Source organism: Balearica regulorum, chromosome 5 (genome assembly GCF_011004875.1).
Source record: "Balearica regulorum gibbericeps isolate bBalReg1 chromosome 5, bBalReg1.pri, whole genome shotgun sequence".
NCBI lineage: Eukaryota > Metazoa > Chordata > Aves > Gruiformes > Gruidae > Balearica > Balearica regulorum.
In genome coordinates, this window is record NC_046188.1 from 38,538,710 (window position 1) to 38,562,593 (window position 23,884).

The 23,884-nt window shown below is 42.6% G+C and overlaps 1 protein-coding gene across 9 annotated transcripts in view; it reads left to right on the forward strand.

Moving 5' to 3' along the window:
• SMOC1 (SPARC related modular calcium binding 1) overlaps nt 1-23,884 on the forward strand; it is a 137,675-nt gene that overhangs the window by 33,982 nt on the left and 79,809 nt on the right. For all 9 annotated transcript variants that reach the window (XM_075754232.1, XM_075754230.1, XM_075754231.1 and 6 more), the window contains exons 2-3: nt 13,190-13,361; nt 22,576-22,688. In XM_075754232.1, coding sequence (XP_075610347.1) covers nt 13,190-13,361; nt 22,576-22,688 — 285 coding nt within the window. The remainder of the gene's footprint in view (nt 1-13,189; nt 13,362-22,575; nt 22,689-23,884) is intronic.

Here is a 23,884-nt window from a genome sequence, read left to right on the forward strand (position 1 = left end):
TAGCTCAGCAGTAGTGATAAAATGTAGCACTTTACTCCCAAGCTATCGGAAGACATATGAACTCTGCTTGAATAGGCTAGAAAACCTTGCCCACTAACAACTTGCTATTTTGAAGGGGTGTTGTCTAGCATGACTGCAATAAATGGCAGTGCTGTAGTGATGCTTGACCTGTTGGTTGTTTTTTTTTTTTCAAGTTCAGTAATTAGCAGCTAGGTTACTGCTGCAACTTTGAAGATAGACACAAGTAACTACTGTGAAGGAATACTGTCTGCAGAAATTAGAAAATGTATTTATTCTTCAGTGTACACAGTAACACTTTTCTAAATGTTGTCTGTCTGTTAGCATTGAAGCTAACCATGGTGCAGGTAACAACGATCTGTCATTCTTGCCTTGTACAAGCATTTTATCTTAGAACTGTCTCTGTAGTTCTTCCAGCTCCTGAAGCAATCAGTACATGCATCTTGTCTGTCATGGGAAGGTTTTTATCATGTATATAGATAGTGATATTAAGTGACTCTTTCTGAGGTGGGAGCAGGGAGCCGAGTTAGTTTCATACCAGCAGAACTGAAGCTTATATTCTGAGTCTTCTGTGCACAGCAGGTTCTTCCATTTGTGATTCAGGAAGGCTTTAGTAATGGGAAAAGCTTCTCTGCTACTGCTTGTGCTGTCCTGAAGCTTTGACTGCCTGGCAGTCTGAGGAAGCATTGTCCAGCAGTTAACTTGTACAAAGGGCTAAACTCTGCGGGTGGTTACCCCTGCAAAACTGAGGGAAGTGTTTAGTTTAAATGTAAGTAGAAAGATGAGAATTATTGTAAACACTGTAAAATACAGTGCAAACAGAACTGCAGAACAAAGTAATGAAACAATGACTCTTTCCCTTAGGGAGTTGGGGGAAAAGTTTATTTTTCCCCCCTGACTTTTGACAAGAGTTTTTTGGTTCTGTTCCACACATCCTTTCCCAATTCTTCCCCTCTTTCTCTAAATACCTGGCTGGCCTACTTCTTTTTGTGTTTAGCAGGATTTTTTTTTATTCTGAATTTAAACCTTGCCTTAGACTTAATATGTCTGTTTGGGTCACTGTAGAATCCACAAAGGTGTGTTTGGCATGTGTAGCAGTGAGTGGTAAGAAACAAAGCTTGGGATCCTTATGATAATTGAAAGACCCTAAGAGTCATAGAATCATAGAATGGTTTGGGTTGGAAGGGACCTCAAAGACCATCTAGTTCCAACCCCCCCTGCTGCAGGCAGGGACACCCTCCACTAGACCACGTTGCCCAAAGCCTCATCCAACCTGGTCTTAAACACTTCCAGGGATGGGCCCTCCACAACCTCTTTGGGCAACCTGTTCCAGTGCCTCACCACCCTCACAGTAAAGAATTTCTTCCTAATACCTAATCTAAATCCAGCTTAAACCCATTACCCCTTGTCCTGTCACTACACTCCCTGATAACCAGTCCCTCACCATCTTTCCTGTAGGTCCCCTTCAGATACTGGTAAGCCGCAATTAGATCTCCCTGGAGCCTTCTTTTCTCCAGGCTGAACAATCCCAACTTTCTCAGCCTGTCCTCATAGGAGAGGTGCTCCAGCCCTCTGATCAGCTTCATGGCCCTCCTCTGGACTCGCTCCAACAGGTCCATGTCTTTCTTGTACTGGGGCCCCCAGAGCTGGACGCAGTACTCCAGGTGGGGTCTCACAGAAGCCAAGTAGAGGGGCAGGATCGCCTCCCTCAACCTGCTGGTCTTTTGATGCAGCCCAGGACAGGGTTGGCTTTCTGGGCTGCAAGCGCACACTGCCGGCTCATGTTGAGCTTCTCATCAATCAATACCCCCAAGTCCTTCTCCTCAGGGCTGCTTTCAATCCATTCCTCGCCCAGCCTATAGTTGTGCTTGGGATTGCACCGACCCATGTGCAGGACCTTGCACTTGGCCTTGTTGAACTTCATGCGGTTCGCACGGGCCCACCTCTGCAGCCTGTCAAGGTCCCTCTGGATGGCATCCCTTCCCTCCAGTGTGTCGACCGCACCACACAGCTTGGTGTCGTCGGCAAACTTGCTGAGGATGCGCTCGATCCCACTGTCCATGTTGCTGACAAAGATGTTGAACAGTGCTGGTCCCAGTACTGACCCCTGAGGAACACCACTCGTCACTGTTCTCCCCTTGCTCATTGAGCCGTTGACCACAACTCTGAGTGTGACCATCCAGCCAATTCCTTATCCTCCATGTGGTCCATCCATCGAACCCATGTCTCTCCAATTTAGAGACAAGGATGTCGTGCGGGACAGTGTCAAATGCCTTGCACAAGTCCAGGTAGATGATGTCAGTTGCCCTTCCCTTGTCCACGGACGCTGTAACCCCATCATAGAAGGCCACCAAGTTTGTCAGGCACGATTTGCCTCTCGTGAAGCCGTGTTGGCTGTCACCAATCACCTCCTTGTTTTCCATGTGCCAGAGCATAGTCTCCAGGAGGGTCTGCTCCATGATCTTGCCAGGCACAGAGGTGAGACTGACTGGCCTGTAGTTCCCTGGGTCTTTCTTTTTACCCTTCTTAAAAATGGGGGTTATGTTCCCCCTCTTCCAGTCAGTGGGAACTTCACCGGACTGCCAGGACTTCTCAAATATGATGGTGAGTGGCCTGGCCACTTCATCTGCCAGTTCCTTCAAGTCTCTGCTGGCCTGCTAAAGCAAGAGGTAAGATTTCTTAATGGTGTCTTTAGATGTTATCGTATGACTTTTATAAAGCTGAGTCTCTGAAACTACCTGTCTGCAGATCAGACATATGCAATCTTAACGTCAAATACCTGCATGTATTTGTAGGTGGACATTGCTATTGCAGCGTTTTGTAGGGGGAGCAAAGAGTATCTCATAGCTATTAACTGAATAGTTAATACTTCTGCTAATGAGAATGTGTCTCTAATGTTGTTCCTTAATCCATAGGCTAAAAGTTCAGGGATAACACCACCTCTACGATATTAGGGAAGAAAAACTTTCTTTTTAAGAACACTGGAATAATGTTAGCCATAAATGTGAGAAAGCTGCTACTTTCACAACATTGGCAACATGAGCTACTATGTATTTAATATGAGAACATGATACTATGTATGAACAAGGTGAAATTTCTTTTTTTTTTCTTCAATTCCACTGTTTCAGACACTTTAGAGGAATAATAGAGTAAAGGGCAACATCCTTTACTCTCTATAGCTGATGGGGCCAGAACCCAGCTCTGAACATATCTCTAGAGATGGGAAGCAGACCTATAGAAGGAGACATGTCAAGATAGTTATGTCCCCAGACAGAAGTGGTAATAATGCTTCAGAGGCTTTGATACTGAAGTGTTGATGATACTATGTGTAAAGGCAAATGAAATGCAGAGAAGCCCCTGATGCAGCCATCTTCCTCTGAGAGTTATCTTTGGTTGATCATTGTCTCTGGATCGTGTAGGGGTAAGAATATAGTTAAGAAAGTCCTTTAATGTTCACAGTACCTACTCTTTAATATCTCTCCTGTGCAATGGAATTTCAGTCTTGGCATTCAGTTAGTATACATCTACTGATGGGGTAGTCCTTGCTGGGTTTTGAACTAGTGAGCTCAGCTATTTCTAATATCTATTTTTTGGTTCTGCTGTTGGTAGCAATAACAACCACTGTAATTGAAGGCTGGAGGCTAGCTTCAACTTGAATGCCTCTTCAGCATTTTAGAAGAATTGATTTAAGAAGGACTGAAACTTGTAGAGCTATGAACTTTTAACGGGTGGCATTTTCCATCCTGAAAGATCTACAAGAACAAAACATTTGTGGTCTAAGGAGTGCCTTTGTACAGTTGTATTTCCACTGGAGCTCAACTCTGAAGATATGGCTGCCAAACTGTGTCTGTAAATGATATTTAATTATGACATCTCCTCATATGATTGTCTCCTTGCAGAGTAGAGCAGTTCCAGAGATGGTAGTCCTCTTCATACACCTGTCTTGTTTATAATAATAGTGTCTAATACATATGGCTGTGACTGAAGTGAGATAGTGGGAAAAGCTTATCTGGCTTGATATATATATGTATAAATGAGCTCAGTTGTATCTGTCTTGCTGTGTGTGCTTATGTGCCTTGTGTGCACACTAAAGGGAATTGATGGCACTCACCTAGGATACAGTGTTCATGGGTGTTCAAAGCCATCTTTAGTAAGACTTGATATCTACTTTTTGCAGTGGGTGGTCTCTGTCATGTACAGAAGGTTTTGTCTTGTTGGGGAGAATGAGTGATGGGAGGAGAAAATGTGGTTTTTATCTCCTTGCCAGTTTGGGATGTTTAAAAAGCTTATCAACTGACATGGAGGCTCCACTTAAAGTAGGTGCCCTGCTCTTAGGCAATAACATTGTGGAAGGGCAAAGTACTTTGAGTTCTTGAGAGAAAGACAGCATGAGAAGGTGCTTGGGAGAAGGGAGTCTGGATGAGTCGATGTCAAGTGATGAAGCTAAACTTTAAGGGCTTTGGATTTAAAGGGAAGACCTTTATAGCTATGAGCCTTCTGATGGAAACTCATCAGAGAATTTGTAGTTCATCAAATAGATTACTCATTTAAGAATGCTTCAGCAAAACTTGGTTGTAATCGGACATGTTTGCAGTTAATGTGTATCCCCACATTACATATCAAATAAGCTTCTCACATGAGTCTTTCCTATCAAGACTCTTCTGCCCTTTGAAACAAGTGTTCCAGTAATACCTTTCGCTATGCTGTAATGAACAGTGTAATGTTGCCAAATTTGCATTAGCAGAAATTTTGAGACAAATTCAAGGGAAGAGTCTTGCACTGTTATAGAGTGACAACAGCCCCCAGAAAGGTTCTAGTGGAATTATTGGGAAGGAACTAAATATAGGTGGAGGGGAAGATTATTGTGGGTTATGCAGCTTGATCTAATTAGGTAAGCTTCCATCTTCTAACACTTCAAGAGCTCAGCACTGATGGCCCTAGAGCTTGCCCATTCTGTCTAACTACTCCCAGCTCTTGTAAACGTGGAAGAAGCTTTCCTAGACTGACTGTATAGCCAGTCCTACCAGAGGTAGTACAGGGGTGGGGAGGGGAGGGAGGTAGACTCAAGAATGTATTCTTTCATGGCCACTTTCCATATGTGGCTAAACTTCCCATGTGAATGCACAGAAATCTGCAAATCCTGGAACTGACTTCTAATGTTTTACACAGCGGAGGGTAAGAAAGCATGTATTTCAATTTCCTCCATGATTCAAGAGAATCAGGGCCAAAAGGGTTTACTGCAGATCATGAAGAATGCATGCAGTGGTTTAAAGCATCCAACATACTATTTGTGTAAGGATAGGGATCCCTATTCCCAGAAATCTTGCTTAAGATACTGTCCTTTGTTAAATTATACACCTGACATTACTTCAACCTTTCTGCTTTCCTGAGAGCTTCTTTTGAGAAAAACATATCCCATTACAATGGATGGTTAACTTCTCACCTTCTAGTGACAGCACAAAGGCTGTAATCCTGCTACATTTTCTAGGGGAGAAACCCAGCCTCAACTAACATTATGACAAACTAAAGTAGGGGATATGATCCCTCTCAAAGGAGATATGGTTACTCAAAGGAGACTAACTTGGCATAAGTTATACTCAAAATATCTTTCTGTTTGTTTTCAAGTTATGCTGAATAAGCAGAGGAGTCCCTAAACCAGGAAGACTGGATCAGGTTATTAAACAATACAATTTACTAAAGATGAGATTCTACCTTTTATGTCAATGGAAGTTTTGCTGTTGTTTTCTTTGGGACAAGAAGTTCATTGCCTGAATATGCAAACATCTGGATTTTCTATCTGGTTCAACATGCATAGTAGCTAAACTAAAGAGAAGACATAGTCCAAGTTAAGCATGCCTTCTCTTGTCAATGTGTTTGACAAATTAAATTTAATCTCAAGGTTGTTCTAGGCTTGCATGTCATCTTGGCTGCAAGAATAATCTGAGTAGTTAAACCATGACAGAGTGAGCTTTGACAGAAGCTGAAGTAATGTTATTTCAAAGGAATTAAATCAGTCTCTACCTTAATATTGCCAAACTTACTAGAAGGTTTAGAAGTTGTGTGCTAGAAATGTGGGAGTTAAGCTGAAATTTCTATTTTATGTTTTAGAGTCTTGGTTTCCTCCTCTGTTCAGTTGATCAGTATACTGATCTGTGGTACAACTTGAAGATGCTTAAACCTGATGTTTTTTAAAACCAAAGTCACTTTTTATAATGGTGATACAGGCATGTGGATAAAAATTCAGTGGAAGAAGGGATTATTTTAAAATCTGGAATGAACTTTGTGTCCTTGATGTCTCTGGCATTTTTCTTCCCACAAGTCAACTGTAGTGAAGCACTTGCATAAACTTGTACCTCAAAAGCAAAACCAATATAACTTAAAGTTCACTCCCTGACTGCAATGGCGTTTTGTTTTTCTGTTAAAAACAAAACCTCAACAACAAAAAAACCCCGGTAGAGCTTCTCTGGAATGAGGTTAGATTCTAAGCATTTCTCCTGAACTGTTTGTCGTAGGTGGGCTCTTCAAATATGCTGTTAGGCAACTTCTTTGGATCTAGTACCTCATCTACTAAAAGCAGAGCACAGCTGCTGCATCGTGTTTGGGGACCAGGTTGTGAAGAACATAAAGCTATTATTTGTTAGCTAGAAGTTATCTAGTGGATGAAGCACAATACTTAAGTCCTTTCCTTCATTGTAGTGGCTTACACAAAAAAAAAAAAAGGAAGAAGAATGAGGGAGGGGGAAGGAAGGAAGAATCACTGTAGAAAAATGAGGTTTCTAGCCTACAAGGGCAGAAAACAGTCTTGAATTGAACTCATACAAATATATCTAGGGTTTGCCTGCTTTGTGGTGTGATCCCATATGTTTGCCCAGCCTTCACCATCCTCAAGCACAGGCTGTGTGCTTTGAACCCATTGTTGTTTGCACAGCTGGGGGCCTGGGGTTGAAACATAAGTGGTGCTTTAACTTAAGCTAGACTCTTCACTTTGCAGGTGGCATGACTCAAGGAATAAAAGTATTACAATATCCTTCTCATAAGTCCCTCCTGTCTGGGGAAAATTGCTGTGCCCTTTTAAAATTTGTTGGGAAAGCCTTAAGTCTTGGCATAAAACCATAGGATGCTAGAAAACACCCACACAAGGACTGGAACTTGTTAAGATGCAGGACTTTGAGAAACTTTAGTTTAAAAACGTATTCTTCAACCAAAGTCATCCAGATGTGATTGAAATAAAACTTGTGAGCATTTCCAAATGGGACTATTAAAATAAATCAATCTCTTCCTCCGCCATGTGACAGGCTTCCCAGGAAGCTCACTTAGCCTTTTTTCACTAGATTAGGTTAAGGCTACATGGACACTTTCAGGACAGAGGTTGGACACCCTGGTCAGCTCTTGAGAGTTGTGGTTGTTCGGCTGGTTGATATCTTTCTGCACATGGAAGACTGCAAGCCCTGACAATCCCATCTCTGCCAGAGTTTCTAAGGCTTCCAAATTTTTGCTTGGTGTTTCCAGAAGCCAAACATTTTGGGTCTCTGACTTAGAGCAGGATCTTTGACACCTTTGAGACCTGCTAGGCTTCTGCTTCCATGGCAGGAAACTTGGCTGGAGTCCCAAACTCATGGTTGAAGTTGAAGTCCTTGTGCCCTGTAGGCAACCTGCCATGGGGCTGAGAGCCTAGTCATGATTAAAACTGGGACTTGGCTCTAGCTCTGCCTCCAGTATGGCTGGTTGCACCAGTTTGGAGCCTGAAACCAAGGCATAAATCTGTGAGGTTAAAACTAGGAAACGTGAAATGATGCTTTCCAACAGCAACAAAAATGTCCAGAAGTTTGTAGTCTTCTCTAATGTATAAAATGGTATGGTTTTCCTGGGGAATTTTCCCTGGGATGGACTTGCTCATTTGTACTTAAGACAGGCCAGTCTGAATGCTTAGACAAATGGGTGAGTGATCTGTGCTATATGAGCATACCTAGGTTGATCACTTTTTCCAAAGATGTATTCTAAGGGTCTTCAAAGTTGAAGCCTGCCAAAACAGGAGTAAGGCATTGCATGTGCTGTTTTCTTGATCTATCTGCTCCTCCGTTTTATTAGGCAGCAGCCTGTAGCGCTAATCAGAAGCAAAACTGCTGAGCAGTGGAGGGACCTCTGTTTTGATCTGTAGTGGATGCTTGTAGATTTGTTTCTTAATAAACTTCCACTTTCTCACGCTTGTGTCTCTTGTGTCCCTTGGTCCCTCTTTCCTGCGAAGCTTTGCTAAAGCATGTTACTCTGGTACTGCAATGTCTTGCCTATTTCTCCTTACCCCATCACAAAGGGCTGTGCTGTTGTTTGTGCTTATAATGTACCCAGATGGCGAATAGAATGAGTGACCACCGAGCTCATTTTCACTTGTGGGGTCAGACCTTTCTCTGCTAAATAACACAAGTGTTCCCAGCTGCTCTGCAGCTGCAGGGAGTCTGCTTTCCTTCACAGGCATTAAAAAGCCTTTAATCAGTGTTTGTTGTTTGTCAGCAGTGGTGTTGAGGTGTGGAGAAAAAGAACAGATATGCTTTGTTGGCAAAGTTAACTTCTTTCTGACCCCTTATCTTTCCTTTTTCTTTTCAAGTCTGAAGAAGCAGAAAGTAGTTTGGGAAGTGGTTTCTGCAAACACCTGTGTAAATGTATTTGCTAAAGGAGGAGGTTTATGTCCTTATACAGATACAACATTTGACATAAAAAGATGCTCCGAGAGCTGCACTGAAATGGAAGCTCTTTAGGGCAGGGGCTCAAACTGACTGGTGTAGGAGCTGTGCAGGCTCTCTTAATGTAAGCAAATGCTGTAAGAATACAAATATTGTTGTCTAATACTAGTGTTACTTATGCTTATTTTAGTATTGAGCCTACATTTAAGGGATACTATTTGCTATCTGGTCAATTTTAACATTTCCCTGGAAAACAGAATATTCCTGCTAATTTTTGTGTGATTTTTATGGGGCTTTTTGTTTGGTTTTTTTAGTTCTGATTTTAATAGTTCTCTCAAAGGAAAAGGGAGAACAGAAAAGGACTGATAAACTAGTGACACCCTCCCCAGTCCGATTTGTTTTGGATGCTGAAGCAAATGGGAACACTGGTACCAAGAAGCAGCTTTGAGAAATCTCAGAGCTGAGATTGTTATTTCCCTCTTCTTTCTAGATGAAGCTTAGAAACCTGCTGGTGCTGCACATGTTTTTGCAGGATTACTTTTTCCCTGAGTCCAGATCTGTTCATGTTGTGTGTCTGTGTGTACAGCACCAAACATAGCTTTGAGTGTTGATCCTGTTGTTTGCAAAGCCTGTTTGTGTGAGCATCCTGAGGCTGTTAGGATCACAAGCTTTGATTTGAGCTTCAAGAGTCGTGATAGGATGTTTGGTGTTAAAGGCAGAACACTTTATCTTGCTATGCTTTCCTTGGTTTGAAGGGACCAGAGAATCATGTTACTTCCTTGACAGTGTCTGGGGAGGGTCGGTAGCCAGGTGTCAGGGCACTCTGTGCATGTTGCTCCAGCCCTCTGGCTCAGCAGTATGTCCTGCAGTGACCATGGTGCTCTTTTGGAGCAGGGCTGTGCTCCTTGGAAAAGGGGTGCCAGCTTGCTCAAAGTAGGAGTAAATAACTGGGAACAAGTAACTTTCAAATTGTAGTCCTAGCTGTTAAAGTGATAGATTCAAGTGCTCTCCACACAAGCAGATACATATTTTGGCGTCCATCCAGTGTTTTTCAAGTGGCTGAGGCTGCTTGCAAAGGAGGGCAGCTGTCATTCTCTCAGACAGGTAAAATGCTAGAAAGAAAACTGCGCTGGGCGGGAGGGGCTGGACAGTCAAAACAACTAATATGTTAAATGTCTCTGGGTGGTGGGTGTTGGTGATCACTTCTGTAGCGTGAACACTAGAAACGGGACAAAGAACCACCATTTTACTCTCGGAAAGCAGACAGGGCTGCTGGGGAAAGACAAGGGCTCTGAGCTACAGTGGAGCAGGTGCCCTATTTTGAGGGGGGAGTCTTTGAAGCCCTTTGGTAGTATGTCCAGGAGATCCAGCTTTTCTGGCAGGGCTGTCTGATCACATGAGAAAAACCCTGATCAGACAGGCATGATCCTGGATCCTTCTGGAAATTAATGCAGACTTTTACAATTGTAATATAGCTGAACAAAACAAGCACCATCTTGTGCAACTACGTAAACCATAAACTTTTTTGGCAAGGCAGGTGTGGCATTTTCAGTGTCTGGAAAGCACCTAACATGCTGTGTGGGCTCCCTACTGTAATCCAAATTACAAATGCTAAAAAGGCTTTGATTTTTTTTTTTTTTTGTAAACGTGGTTCTTGGCTTAATTTGGGTAGGCAAGAACTTCATAGACTGCATTGGGGTACTCTGCATGTTTCCTCAGGCCCTCATAATTAATCAAATCTGAGCTGTTCCTTCCCCATCCCTCTCTGAGGAGATACTAGAGGAAAGCTGTTCCATAGCCTTAGGTTTAGCTGGTTTGTGTCAGCCCTGAGAAGGACTTTCTAATCTTCAGAGATGCCCTCTCTGGGAGGAGGGGTGTTCCTGGGCCACACAGGCCCCTCTATACTAAGTATTTTGGTACAGGCTACAGAAAGCTTAGGTGAGTTTTCATGATACAAGCTGAGTTTTCAGTAAGTTTGTAATATGGTTTGCTGGGAACCAGTATTCTAACCTTTTTGGTGCACCTCTGGATAACTCTGATCTGTAGAACTCAGCTTCTGACACAAGGAATCTGCAAAAAGTTTCATGTCAGTAGCTCAAGCCCTCAAAGTCATGATAAATGGCAGGTACTCTTGTTCCTCCTAAACAAGAATGGCTTCTGTGTTTAACTGAATATTTGATCACTGTATGTGCACCATACTGTGCTATCAGGCAGCTTGGCTTTTAAAGTCTGTTTATACAGACAGCTGAAAAGCCTGGTGAGCCTTTTAGGGTCTCTGACATTGCACACTGGGAGGAAGCTTCAGCATCCTGCTGAAGTCTGCTGCTTTTTGCTGTATGTTTACAGTCACTGGTGATCTCTGCACCTCGGGGGCTACAGAAAGACATTGCTGTAGTCAGAGCAATTCCAAGCTAACTTGTGGTAGTCTAACCCCTGACAAGAACTGAGCAAAAATCTGGTCCAGCTTTATGGTGTTTTTATAGTCTAGTCCAGGTCTCTATAAACCATTTAAAATTGCCTTCAGGTTTAAATTTTCCAATTTCCCATTTGGAACAGGTGTTGCCAGGTTATAGAAAGTGTTGCAGAAAAGGAACAAAAACATTTTTAAAAGTCTGTGCTGTTACAAATTTTGGCAAGTCTCTGACAGATGAGATTTAAAAAAAAAAAATTGCCCCACCCAAATTAAAACAAGCGTAGACCTTGCTTACTTTTCCCATCTGTCATGTTTAAATGGTGTTCTTAGTAATGCATGAGTCTTCAAAAGATCCAGCAGTACAGAGCTAATATGTTTTTATATGAAAATATGCAACTTCTCAATTGTTTTTCATCTCATTTAATTGGGCAGAGAATGGGGGTGAAGAAATTTTTTTTTAAATGTCAAAAAACAAATTTCAGAGATGCATGTTCTTGGAGTGGTTAAAAACCAACCCAAACTCGGCTTCAGGCAATGTTTTTTCAACAGCTTTAACCTCAAAGCATAGAGCAGACAGCTTTGTAGGCAACTGTAACACCAAGGTGATTATGGCAATGACTCACACTTCCCTGTAAGGCATCCAGCTATCAACACACTTGGAGAGCCGTGGCTTTGTGCATGCAGGCAGGGTGTCAGTCAGTGCCCGCTTGCCAGCCAGCTCCGAACTGCTGAGCTCATACAGCTTTGAGAGCGAGCTGGGATATCGGTGTATTAGAGGGCAATTCTGGTCCCCCCTGGCTTGCGAAAGGCTTAAGACATGGGAGCTTGGGAAGGGGAAGTGCAAGCAGGTTTAACTTCTCTTTTCTTTGCTTAATCCTCATGGGACTTGCTTCAAGAGTCCCCTGAAATTTTCCTGGGAGCAGATGGTTGGGTTTGGGTTATAGTTGAAGGTCTGACTAACCGCTGAGCAGGGTGGCATGGGAAGTGAAAAGGGCTGCTGTCACATCCTGGTGAGACTCTTCCGATCGTTATAGAACGAGGACTGGCAGTCAGGGTCATCAGGAAGACAGTATGAACTTGGAAAAGAGACCTGGGTATGCCTATAGGCAGTTCAAAGTACAGCTGAAGGGTACAACAATAAACTGCTGCCAGATGTTGGGATTTGCAGGGAACAAGTGGACAGAAAATGGTGACTCGTTCGTGTGCATTGTGGGTTTCCCCATCTCCAAAAGATCAGGCAAAAGTTAAGCTGTCTTCAGAGAAGCGAAACAGCAGGGATTGTGGTACAGAGGAAGTAATCTGGGCAAGGAATTGGGAGACTGGGGTTGTTTGCATTGAGAGGTTGACAAGAAAGGAGTGTCATGTTTATACAAAATAAGCTGCATCCGAACTGAATGCTTGGGAAGAGGTATTCAGAAAGATGACAAGAAATGACTTTTCACATAGTGTGCAATTAGATTGTGGGATGCATGGAATGCAATTACCGGCTGGGCTGGATGTCATTGGGAAGGAACAAGATGTGGCTTTGGGTGTGTGCGGGTATGCTGTTGCAGGTGGTATCCACAGATGACTTAAGTAATCCTTTAAAAAAAACAAATAACTGGTGATATAAAACTGGCCACATCCATGGTTCAACTACCAAGGCCAATCTTGATAGGTTATTCGGGTTCCTCCATCCTCAGTGATAAGTTTCTTGCACCTCTGACTAAAATTGTCTAGTACCGGATACTGTTTGTGGCAGGGCACTGGGCAAGCTGGGCTGTTGTGACTCAGTATTGCCCTTCCCGTGTGGGTTGTGTTTGGCTTTGCACATCTTATGTTTTCAGAGGTGAGGCAGAGTGACTAATGTTTCCGTTCCATTAAAGAAAATGGAATGGCAAAGACCCTTAATTTTTTTAAAAGATGTACGTGTTTCATTTTAAGTTCCCTTCAGGCAAAGTCAGCTTTGGTAGGCAGCTTAAACTGCATTACAGACCATACTGCTATTGTCATAAAAACAAAACACACCATGCTCTGTTTTGGAAAACAAAACAAAACCAATATTTTTTTTCTCCCTTCCTCCTTTTTTCACTTCCTTCAGTTTTTAATAAGCGACCGTGACAGAGACCCTCAGTGTAACCTGCATTGCTCCAGGTCCCAGTCCAAACCCCTCTGTGCCTCTGACGGCAGAACATATGAGTCAATGTGCGACTATCAGAGAGCCAAATGCCGGGAGTCAAGTCTGAGTGTGACACATCGTGGCCGGTGCAAAGGTAGGTGGATTTCAAATGCCTTTGAGGGGAGGAATGGGAGTCCTACCTCATGAGAAATTGGATTCTTAGACCCTTGAGTTTAGTACCATGCTCTGTGAGATAATCTGATTGAAATTGTGCATCCATGTGAGCATGGGTATCTGAGCCTGTGTTTAGGCGGCAGGTGTGAGAACTGACCAAATTATCAATGAAAGAAGGCAAAGGAGCCAGCGACGTCACTGAAAAAGGGCCGAAATGCGTGTCTGCAAAACAGAAGCATGGAAATGCAAAATCAGATCCTGAAAGAAGAGATCTTTCTTGCTACCTGTGTCAGTGAGGACCTGAGATACCTTAGAGTGATAGGAATGTGGAGTGGGGAAAAGTGTGGTGCATGTTAGATGTCTAGTCCCTTTTCAGACATCCACAGCCTCTCTGTGCTGTGCTGATTAAGAAGACAGAATGCATACAAGGGTTTACATGGCCTCTTTTTTGCCTGTTTGCTGTTACAAATCTACTTAAAAGTGAGAACATTGTTTCTTAGTTCAACTCCCCTTCGGCATAGTCTAAAGATGAAGTTGCAACTTTTTTTGGGAATACTGGTGTCTTGTTACACAAATAGTTTGCTTCTGCATTGAAGTGAAAATCCAGTTGAGTGCATTTTCTGAGACACAATTGACTCAGAGGGCAGATGGCACAGATGTTTTTAGCAATTGCTTAAAGTGACAGGAGAAATTCATTAAAATTCCTGTGGAAGGATAAATAGCCATACATTTAAACCTGACTTCTGTTTAGGAAGACTTTTTTACTATTATATAAATGTATCTTTTTCAGAATTACTTGTTCTAAAATGGAAATCCCTTTTCAATGTATTGACGAACTTTATAGTTTAGGTGAATTATGAACATGACCTCAAATATTGCTCTCTTAAACAGTTTCTCATTGGAAAAACAGCTTGCTTGTATGACTCTTTTTTTTTTTTTTTCTCTTCTCACTGCTGGGTTGTTTTATGGCAGCTTCTCTCCTGTAGCTTAGAAAAAGGCCTTTGAAGCATGCTGCTTTCTGAGTGCTAGAAATCAAGAAGCTTTGCTTTCTTCCCAGGGCCCAAGAAGCAGTTGGACTGTTCTTTCAAGTGATGCATTTTGGAGTATCACAATAAGAAGTGATAGGGTGGGAGTCCGGCTTTTGCTTTCATCACTTGAGCAGAGTGGCTTAGATAAGCAACTCTATGGCTGATATTGGCATATAAGCTGGCACTGTTCAGTCACTTAAAACATGGGATCTGAAATGTGGTACATCCATAGGCAAAAGTGTTTCTGGAAGTGGAGAAAATGTTGATTGCCAAACTATACACTCCACTATATATTGTGATTGCAGAGTCCCAAAGAAGTAACTAAAGACTTTTTTCTTAAGCTCAGGTAAAGTATACTTTCCTTTCTGCTCTCTGACACAATTGAAATGTTTAGCTGAAACTACTTGCATTCTCCTTTCCTTTTTCCTCTTAACCTGTAAGAGGCAAAGAGATAAGAGCAGCACCTAATAGCCTGGGATTGATTGGCAACTGCAAGTTTTAGTTTTGAACTACTAATGCTCCTATGAATCCTGTGAAGTAGGAATATTCTTTTAGCTATCACATTCAAATTTAAACTTGCTAGTAATTTCCATGTGTGCTGCTATTGAAAGGTATTTTGTTTTTTCTAGTCGCATTAAAGAATACAACCTCTAGTTGTGCATAAAGATCACTGTTCTACGCAAATACAGACGTTTGCAAGACAGGTGTGCCTAACTACAGGAGGTGGGCCAGGTCTCTATTTTGTACTTGCACAAAGGAAGATATCACCAGCAGCTTTGGAGCACCTTCTACTGCTGCAGTAGGATACCAGGTTTTCCCTGTAACAGCCTTCATTCCTTCTGCATGACAGAGATGCTCTACAGGGGAGCTCCCATACAACTGGTAGGGAACCCATAGGCCATCGAGCCCAGTCACATGCAATTGTGATAGATACTGTATCTAAGAAATTATCCTTATGAAATGAGCAATTTTAACTTGTACTTCCTTCTCTGAGTGGGGGGAAAACCTCCAGTAACTAAAATAAGGAAAAGAGGAAGTATATTGTGGACAGCAAGGCATAATTCTGCACCTCAAATAACCATAGGTTTCCAATTTCATATGCTGATAACTTGAACTGTGCTTGTGCCAAGGCAAGCAGAATGATTTCCATAGTGAGAACAGAACCTTTTTGATTCAGCTTAGCTCTCTGCTCTCTACCAAGAAGCTAAGGACTTTTTAAAGATGAAATCTTGCCAGCCCTTTGGGAGCTATAACTGTTATTCAGCTCTTGCTCCTTGTTAGTTTCCTCACATGCTTTTCAATGAAATTCCTTCAGTGCTAAATTATCTGAACTCCTGTCAAACTCTCACTTACACATCACAAAGGGTTAAAAGTCAGGAGTAGCTTAAAATGATCAAACTACAGCATCCATGACAAATGGAGCCTCATTGATGGGATTCCAGGGAATAGTTCCAGATGGCCTAGCTGGGTATAAAATACATGGCCAAGCACTCCTACCTGGATCCTTTTGTCAGCAGACATCTTAAGACCTGATGTCAAGTAAGAGTTCTGCCTCAAAACTTTGAAGGGATGAAGGCAAATGCTTGTTAAAATAGTCTTGGCAAGCTGTCAAGATTATGTAGTCAGTGTTAGGGTATATTGGATATCTGTGACTTAACATATTTAAGTTCTATCATAGAACTATCAGGGGTTGGTATTTAGACAGGCACTGTTTAACGTCTTTGTCAGTGACATGGACAGTGGGATCGAGTGCACCCTCAGCAAGTTTGCTGATGGCACAGAGCTGTGTGGTGCAGTCGACACACTGGAGGGAAGTGATGCCATCCAGAGGGACCTTGACAGGCTGCAGAGGTGGGCCCGTGCAAACCACATGAAGTTCAACAAGGCCAAGTGCAAGGTCCTGCATGTGGGTTGGTGCAATCCCAAGCACAACTGCAGACTGGGCAGAAAATGGATTGAGAGCAGCCCTGAGAAGGGCTTGGGGGTATTGATTGCGGAGAAGCTCAACATGAGCCAGCAGTGTGTGCTTGCAGCCCAGAAAGCCACCCCTGTCCTGGGCTGCATCAAAAGAAGTGTGACCGGCAAGTCAAGAGAGGGGATCCTGCCCCTCCACTCAGCTCTCATGAGACACCACCTGGAGTACTGTGTCCAGCTCTGGGGTCCCCAACATAAGACAGATATGGTGCTGTTGGAGTGAGTCCAGAGGAGGGCCACGAAGCTGATCGGAGGGCTGGAGCACCTCTCCTATGAGGACAGGCTGAGAGAGTTGGGATTGCTCAGCCTGGAGAAAAGGCAGCTCCGGGGAGACCTTATAGCAGCCTTCCAGTACCTGAAGGGGGGGCTACAGGAAAGCTGGAGGGGGTCTGGTTACAAGGACATGTAGTGACAGGACAAGGGGTAATGGGTTTAAACTAAAAGAGGGTAGATTTAGATTAGGTATTAGGAAGAAATTCTTTTCTATGAGGGTGGTGAGGCACTGGAACAGGTTGCCCAGAGAAGTTGTGGATGCCCCCCTCCCTGGAAGTGTTCTAAGGCCGGGTTGGATGGGGCTTTGGGCAATGTGGTCTAGTGGAGGGTGGCCCATGGCAGGGGGGATTGGAACTAGGTGATCTTTAAGGTCCCTTCCAACCCAAATCATTCTGTGATTCTGATTAACTTGTTGGTTTCTAGGAACTTGTTTGGCCTATTTAATTAAAAAAATTAAAGGGTAGGAGTGTTCTAAAAACTCCCCTTTAGATTTCTAATCATGCTGAAAGTCTGCCGGTATAGAGCTTGTTCTTAAATCATAAATCACCATGTAGAATCATAGAATCATTTAGGTTGGAAAAGACCCTTAAGATCGTCATGTCCAACTGTAAACCTAAGACTACCACATTCACCACTAAACTGTGTTCCTAAGTACCACATCTACATGTCTTTTAAATACCTCCAGGGATGGTGACTCAACCACTGCCCTGGGCAGCCTGTTCCAATGATTGACAACCCTCTTGGTGAAGAAATTTTTTTTAATATCCAGTCTAAACCTCCCCTGGCACAACTTGAGGCCATTTTCTCTTGTTCTATTGCTTGTTACTTTGGAAAGGAGACCAACACCCACCTCACTACAACCTCCTTTGAGGTAGTTATAGAGACCAGTAAGGTCTCCCCTCAGCCTCCTCTTCTCCAGGCTAAACAGCCCTAGTTCCCTCAGCTGTTCCTCCATAAGACTTGTGCTCTAGACCCTTGACCAGCTTCACTGCCCTTCTTTGGATGTGCTCTAGCACCTCAATGTCTGTCTTGTAGTGAGGGGCCCAAAACCAAACACAGCACTCACCAGTACAGAGTATGGGGCATGATCACTTTCCAAGTCCTGCTGGCCACACTATTCCTAATATAAGCCAGGATGCTGTTGGTCATGTTGGCCACCTGGGCACACTGCTGGCTCATATTCAGATTGCTATCATCCAATACCTCTAGGTCCTTTTCTCCTAGGTGACTTGAACCTGTCTGTAAGTTACTGGTGAGAATTGTAACAGGGATCTTCAGCCCATCTCCTGGGACACCTAGAAGAACATAAGTATTGGCTAATGTTCAGGAAAGGAAGGTCTCCTGACTAGTGATGGGTTGTTTGAAGGTAATCTTTCTATTCTACCTACTGTTTCTGTTGGACAGGAGATGATATTTTGAAATCACTTTTTTTAGTCCACTTCCTAGATCCATGTGTTTGTCTTTGAACTTTCTTATTCCTAGTCAAGGGAGAATAAAGTGAGTCCCTCTTTGGCAGCAGTTAAGTCAATAAAATCTGAAATGACATTTCCAATTGCTTTACAAGTTTAGGCATGTTTTTAGATATGCTCCAAATAAGTTAGGGAACTTCAGAGTAGAAATGGTATGTGGGTATCAAAGAAGGAGCAAAGCATGTTAGCATGAAAGGAAAAAAGTTGGAGACTGCAGGTGTAGGACTTGTCAGAAATGAAGTAGAAAATAATGGGGAGAATGGAGAATGATTGACACCCTGTGGGGCAGATGGGCATGTTTCTGTAGCTTGCTCAGGTTGCATTTTTGTCTGTTTTATGCAAAGACACAGATCAGTGGCTAGAATAAATGGGAATGAATATGCTGACTTCAGTGTAGCTGGACTGCTTTGTGCCTGGTGGGCACCTGGCTTGTATGAGACAGTTACCTAATAGAACTAGAAATAGCTGAAAAGCTGCCTGCATCAATTTTTGCCCTTCAGGCTTTTGATAAAAGCAAAGTAGAATTAGAATTAAATAGCTAGATTTTTGTAGTTGTCATATAGATCTGCTGCTGGTGTGATGTGGATGCCTGGAGATGTTTTATTTTGTATTTTTAGGGTAGCTCGGGTCTTTATACTATGATGTTGTGTGGCGTCAAAACTGCTTCTCTCTGAAGAGAGGATGCTGGAATTCTTGGGACCTATTCAGGAGTGCACTGTGTATATTATGAGGGACACGGTGGTCTCATTTGAATAAACTATTCATGGATAAGATCAACCATGGTAACTAGCCAACTTCATTGCAAAATCCAGAATTATGTGCACCTGCATTCTGCAGATTAGGCCACAGATGTCAAAACCATCACTTGTAGTTCACAATCTCCTCATTGCCAGCTACCAACTTGAGGATGAATTTTCTTTAAAACATAGCTTTCTGAGCTGCGGTAAATCTGTCCTAAGTTTGAAGACATTTAAAGTCAAATTATTAAACAGCTCTGCTTTTTAAAAAAGTCATCCTGTTTTACTTTTTCACCTTATGTAAAAGAGAGGAGAAAGTCCTATTTAGTCTGTCTAGACTATAAAACTAGAATACATTGATGCTATTCTGTGTTATAAGCTTGGTGTTTGATACTCCAGAGAACATGTTTAAGAAGAGGGAAGAAAGTACTGAAACTCTCAGGTAAACAATCAAAATGCAGAATAGAGTATATGAATCTACATCATAACATCAGGCTTTAGTAAAATTTGTAATGCATCTTATTTGGGGTGAGCTATTTGGCAGCTACTTTTAACGCTTGGCACTTAGGTAATATTTTACATTTTCTAATTAACAAAGCAAAAATAGCAAGGTGAAGTCATCCCACTGAAATCACATGTTGATGCAAACATTATAAAAATACCAGCCTGTGGAGTGGGGAAGAAAAGGATTGACAGTCCTTCTAAAAACAAACTGGTAAGTGTTGATATTAAAGGCACTGTTTTTACTGGAGCTGAACTATGAAATGACAGACAAAAAACAGTGGTATGCACACACCTCTCTAGCTAGCATGGTATATAGGTGGTTGTTCCAAGTCAAGGCTGTAAAAGGACTGGCATGACCTTTGGAAATCAATGAAAGAGGATGGGAGAAGTATAATCAGGGCTGAGCATTCATGAACAGGAGAAAAATTGTCTGTCTTCTCTGCGCTTCAGCAGCAATTTGTGAAGAGATACCACTTGAGCCAAGGGTTGAATTGCAAAAGAGGTTACCGCAACAATGACAAGCTCTTAAATGCTGTGGTGTGCTACGCAGTGTGGCCTACTGGGTGGTAACAGAGTTCAATCTATAAAAGACCAGTTAAAATTGCCAAGAGGGACATAGTCACCTTAGCAGTAACATGTTTATATTATCTTTTCCTTATAGTAAGGGCTTGATTTTTGTGCACGTTTGCTCATTAGACAAATTGGACAAAGATCTGAGTTAATATCCCTTCTGCCTGGGCTCCTAATGTATTTGTACTACAGAGGATACCACAGAATGCTTGTTCCTACCAGCCATGTGGTGAAGCATCCAGTTTCAGTCATGTAGTTATGAGTGTGCCAACACAAAAGTAGATGCTATGAGGAAATGCTTTAAGCCTCTGTTTTATGTTCAGGAGAAGAACCAGATAAGCCTGTCTGCAGTCCTGTATCCTCAGATGGAGAGACTGGAAAACACACTTTCATTTGTGAATCTGCTTTGATTGTCATGTGAGAAATTCACAACTTTTTTTTCTTGCTGTATGTGTGCAGATCTGCATAATCTATGCTGGGTTTTTTGCTACTTAGCTGTCTCCTGTGAAGCAGAACTTGAAGGTGTTTGTAGTCAGACAGCTAACTATAAAACAGCAGCCACACCCTCTGGTTTGGAAATAATGTCCTATGTCATGCCAAGCAAGATTAAACTCAAGCTTGAACAGGAGATCTGCAGGTGGTAGGTGTTCCAGTTAACAGCATTGCCAGTGCTTCCTTTTCAGCTGAAACACTGAGCATGTGTTGGAAGGGTCAGTGCTCCTGGCAGGACCATCCTCCAGTGGAGGTGTGCAAACAAGGTTTGATTATCTGCTCACTTTGGCAAGCAGGAGCAAAAAAGAAAATTCCAGCTTAGAGGTTATATCATGGCTAATTAGGAAAAAAAATATTACTACTTCTCTAAATTCAGCATAAGCTTTATTCAAGAAAGTCTTTTAATTCTGTAACAGCCTTGTTCTTTATACAAGCTCATAATAGGTCCACCTGAGATCAAAGCTCCATGTGCTAAGGGCATTGCTCAAACACCCCACAAACAAATTACACTCTAAAGATGAGTGACATATGACCTTCTATCCCTTCTGATCCTAGGGAGGTGAGGTGACTGACTCATAATCACTCAGTGGGCCAATGGCACAGTTGATATAGGCACTCTTGCTTTGTAACCCAGCGCTTAAGCTACTGGCATCTGTACTATTGCTATGAATAATGGCTCTTTCTAAAAAGAAGGGTTTGATTTCCATAATTTCGGAAGACCTGTGAAATCCTTCTTGGAGTAACGTGATTAAAATGAAACTGTGTTGGCAAACTGGAAACTTAATCTCTTGAGTCATCGGTTGTGTAAATAAAGTACTCAGCTTGAAAGCTTTGGTCTATGTCTTTATCAAAACTATTTATAGCATTGTCATTGGTTTCTGCATCTAGATATGGTTAGATAGAAATGGCTTCTATTGCCATGCAATGTCAGTTCAGCTGATCTGAGAACCCAGACTGGCTTTCTAATTCAGTGCTGGCACTAGTGATTCTGTTGTTGAAGTTCATGTGATCTGTGATGCAGAATATGGGATCTTCAGGGATCCAGTGGAATTTTTTTGTTGTTGTTGACCAACGTGACTTCTGTGCCTGGTAGAATGGGGATTCAACAGTGATCACGCTCTATGGTGCTGCTGAAAGATTCTGATGATTAGATTTTGCAGTTTCTGCGCTGAAAATCTTTCAGTCAGTGGATTCATGGGGAAAGGAGGAGAAGGTGCTAGTCCCTGTGTCAGAGTCCATGGAAACAGATGTTTGCTGTTTTTCTTTCTAAAATGAACAGCAGTACTATTAGACATCAAGTTTTTAAATGTAAACACTGACTCAATGTGTATCTCTGCAGAGCAGAACTCTTCTCTTTGACCCATCAGTCATCAGTGTTAGGCTTATCTGGGTCTATGCTCTGTAACAGTGAGCTGGACCTGGAATGGTTAAGGTCTTGTTACATGCTGCCATCATCTGAAATAAGTGCAGAGCTGAGATCTTAACCCCTTCAAGCTCTGCTTGCAGAGCAATGTTCTTTCTTGGCAGCAAAGTAACTGATATGAGAAAGTATAATGCAAACCTGGCTGTAAGCACTGGGACTAGAGGTAGAAACTGGGTTTCAGGAAAACACAGGCAATGGCATATCTACCTTATCTGAACCACATAAAGATGGAAGTACAGTTGGGTGGCTGGTTATTTTAGCATCTTACTGGGAGAGTTGCTCAGAGAAGAAGCTTTGGGGCCATCCTTTCTTCCACACTGCTCACTTCTGGGCCTGAATTACTTGACTTATGCTCAGCCATCCAGTTTCCGGCTGTTGTTATTAGTAACTCCCTCTGGGAAGGCCTTTCACTGCATGGACATTGTGCTCTAGCACTTATTGGAAAAAGCTTCGAGAACCCTTGGATGACCATAAAAACTATTGCCTAGGAAATTAGGCAGCTCTTCAGTAACTGGCTTGCACTTGGATTATCTAGGTTCATATTTGCCTTTGGGATCATGAGTCCTAACTCCATAATTGCCTCGCTAATGTGCAGGTAATGGTCCTTGATTCCTTGTATTTGTTTGGGGTTTTTCCCCCCTGTAGCTGCGTGGTGCATCTGGTAGCTTTTGAAGAGGCCAAATGGTGTTTGCGATTTAAGTGGGTTTTTCTTTTATCTTTGTAGATGCTGGCCAAAGCAAGTGTCGATTAGAGAGAGCTCAAGCACTGGAACAGGCAAAGAAGCCCCAGGAAGCAGTCTTCATCCCAGAATGTAATGAGGATGGATCATTCACACAGGTAAAATTTCTATTGGCTTCCTTCAGGGAGGCTCACGGTTGCTGCAGGAGATTCACTGTTAAGGCATGAGCCAAGTGATGATGGCAGCATGGGTGTGCACGCTAACTCTCTCAGGTGGAAGTGTTGAAAGCTGGGGACTTGTTTAACCAACTTGAAGCTTTGATTTGGTTACCATACCTTGAAAGACACATATATAAAGGCATCTACCTCCAACGTAGTACAGAAACAAATGGCATCAACCTCCAGCATAGCACAGAAACAAAACCAAGTGTATTTTCCCCTGAAGATGAACTGCAAAGAGAGCTGTGGCTCATGCAGAACAGGGTGGACCAAGCTGCTTCTGCTGTTACCTGTGCTTCATCTTTCACAGCTAAAAAGAGTGGTCTATTCAGCCTCTGCAGGGTACTTGTTAGTGACAGATGCCTCTTTCCTGTTCTGTGCCTTGTTGTGATTTGGGGTCTGGCAGGGAGGTGATGTGAGACTGCTTTGTTTGGGTTTTTGATTCTTCACTGTTTACTTGCTGGAACTAAATGATGTGCTGGGATTGTAGACTGTTTCATAATGCTGTTTCTCTTCAGAAGCAATAATCTCAGGCAGGGGTAGCACAGGAGGCTTATGGTTTGTTGGCCTTTAACATCTGTGAAAAATGAATAGTCAGTCCTGGTCACTAAGCATCCTATAGAAATAGGTGGACTGGGAGAAGTCCTACAGAATTCCAGAGAAGTTGAAGTAGTTACTGGGGGGGGGGGGGGGGACGGGGACGGACAGACGGGGACAAACAAACAAAAAAACCCCCCAAAAACCCTTGTGAAGCAGATTTTGAGAGGAAGAGTAGTTTGCCGAGGCAGGGTAGAAATGAAGAGTGATGCTTGGTTCTGTTACCATTAGTATATTGAGCAGTGTCCCAGTACTAACTGAACTGGGTGTTAAAAATGGCTCATGCAGTTCCCTAACAGATAGGAGGGATATGCTGTCTGCTCAGTTTGGCTTGTGTCTCAAAAGCCAAAATTCTGCAACCCTGATGACCTCTACTTTGTGAACTTCGGTACGTCACACAACTTCTTTTGTCTTAGCTTCCCTATATCTAGCGCTACTCTAGAGATCTTATGCCTCAGAGAAATTTTAGGATTCATTAGTTATTGTTTCGCAAAATCTTTTGAAGGTAAAAAAAAAATTCCAAAATATAATCAATATTG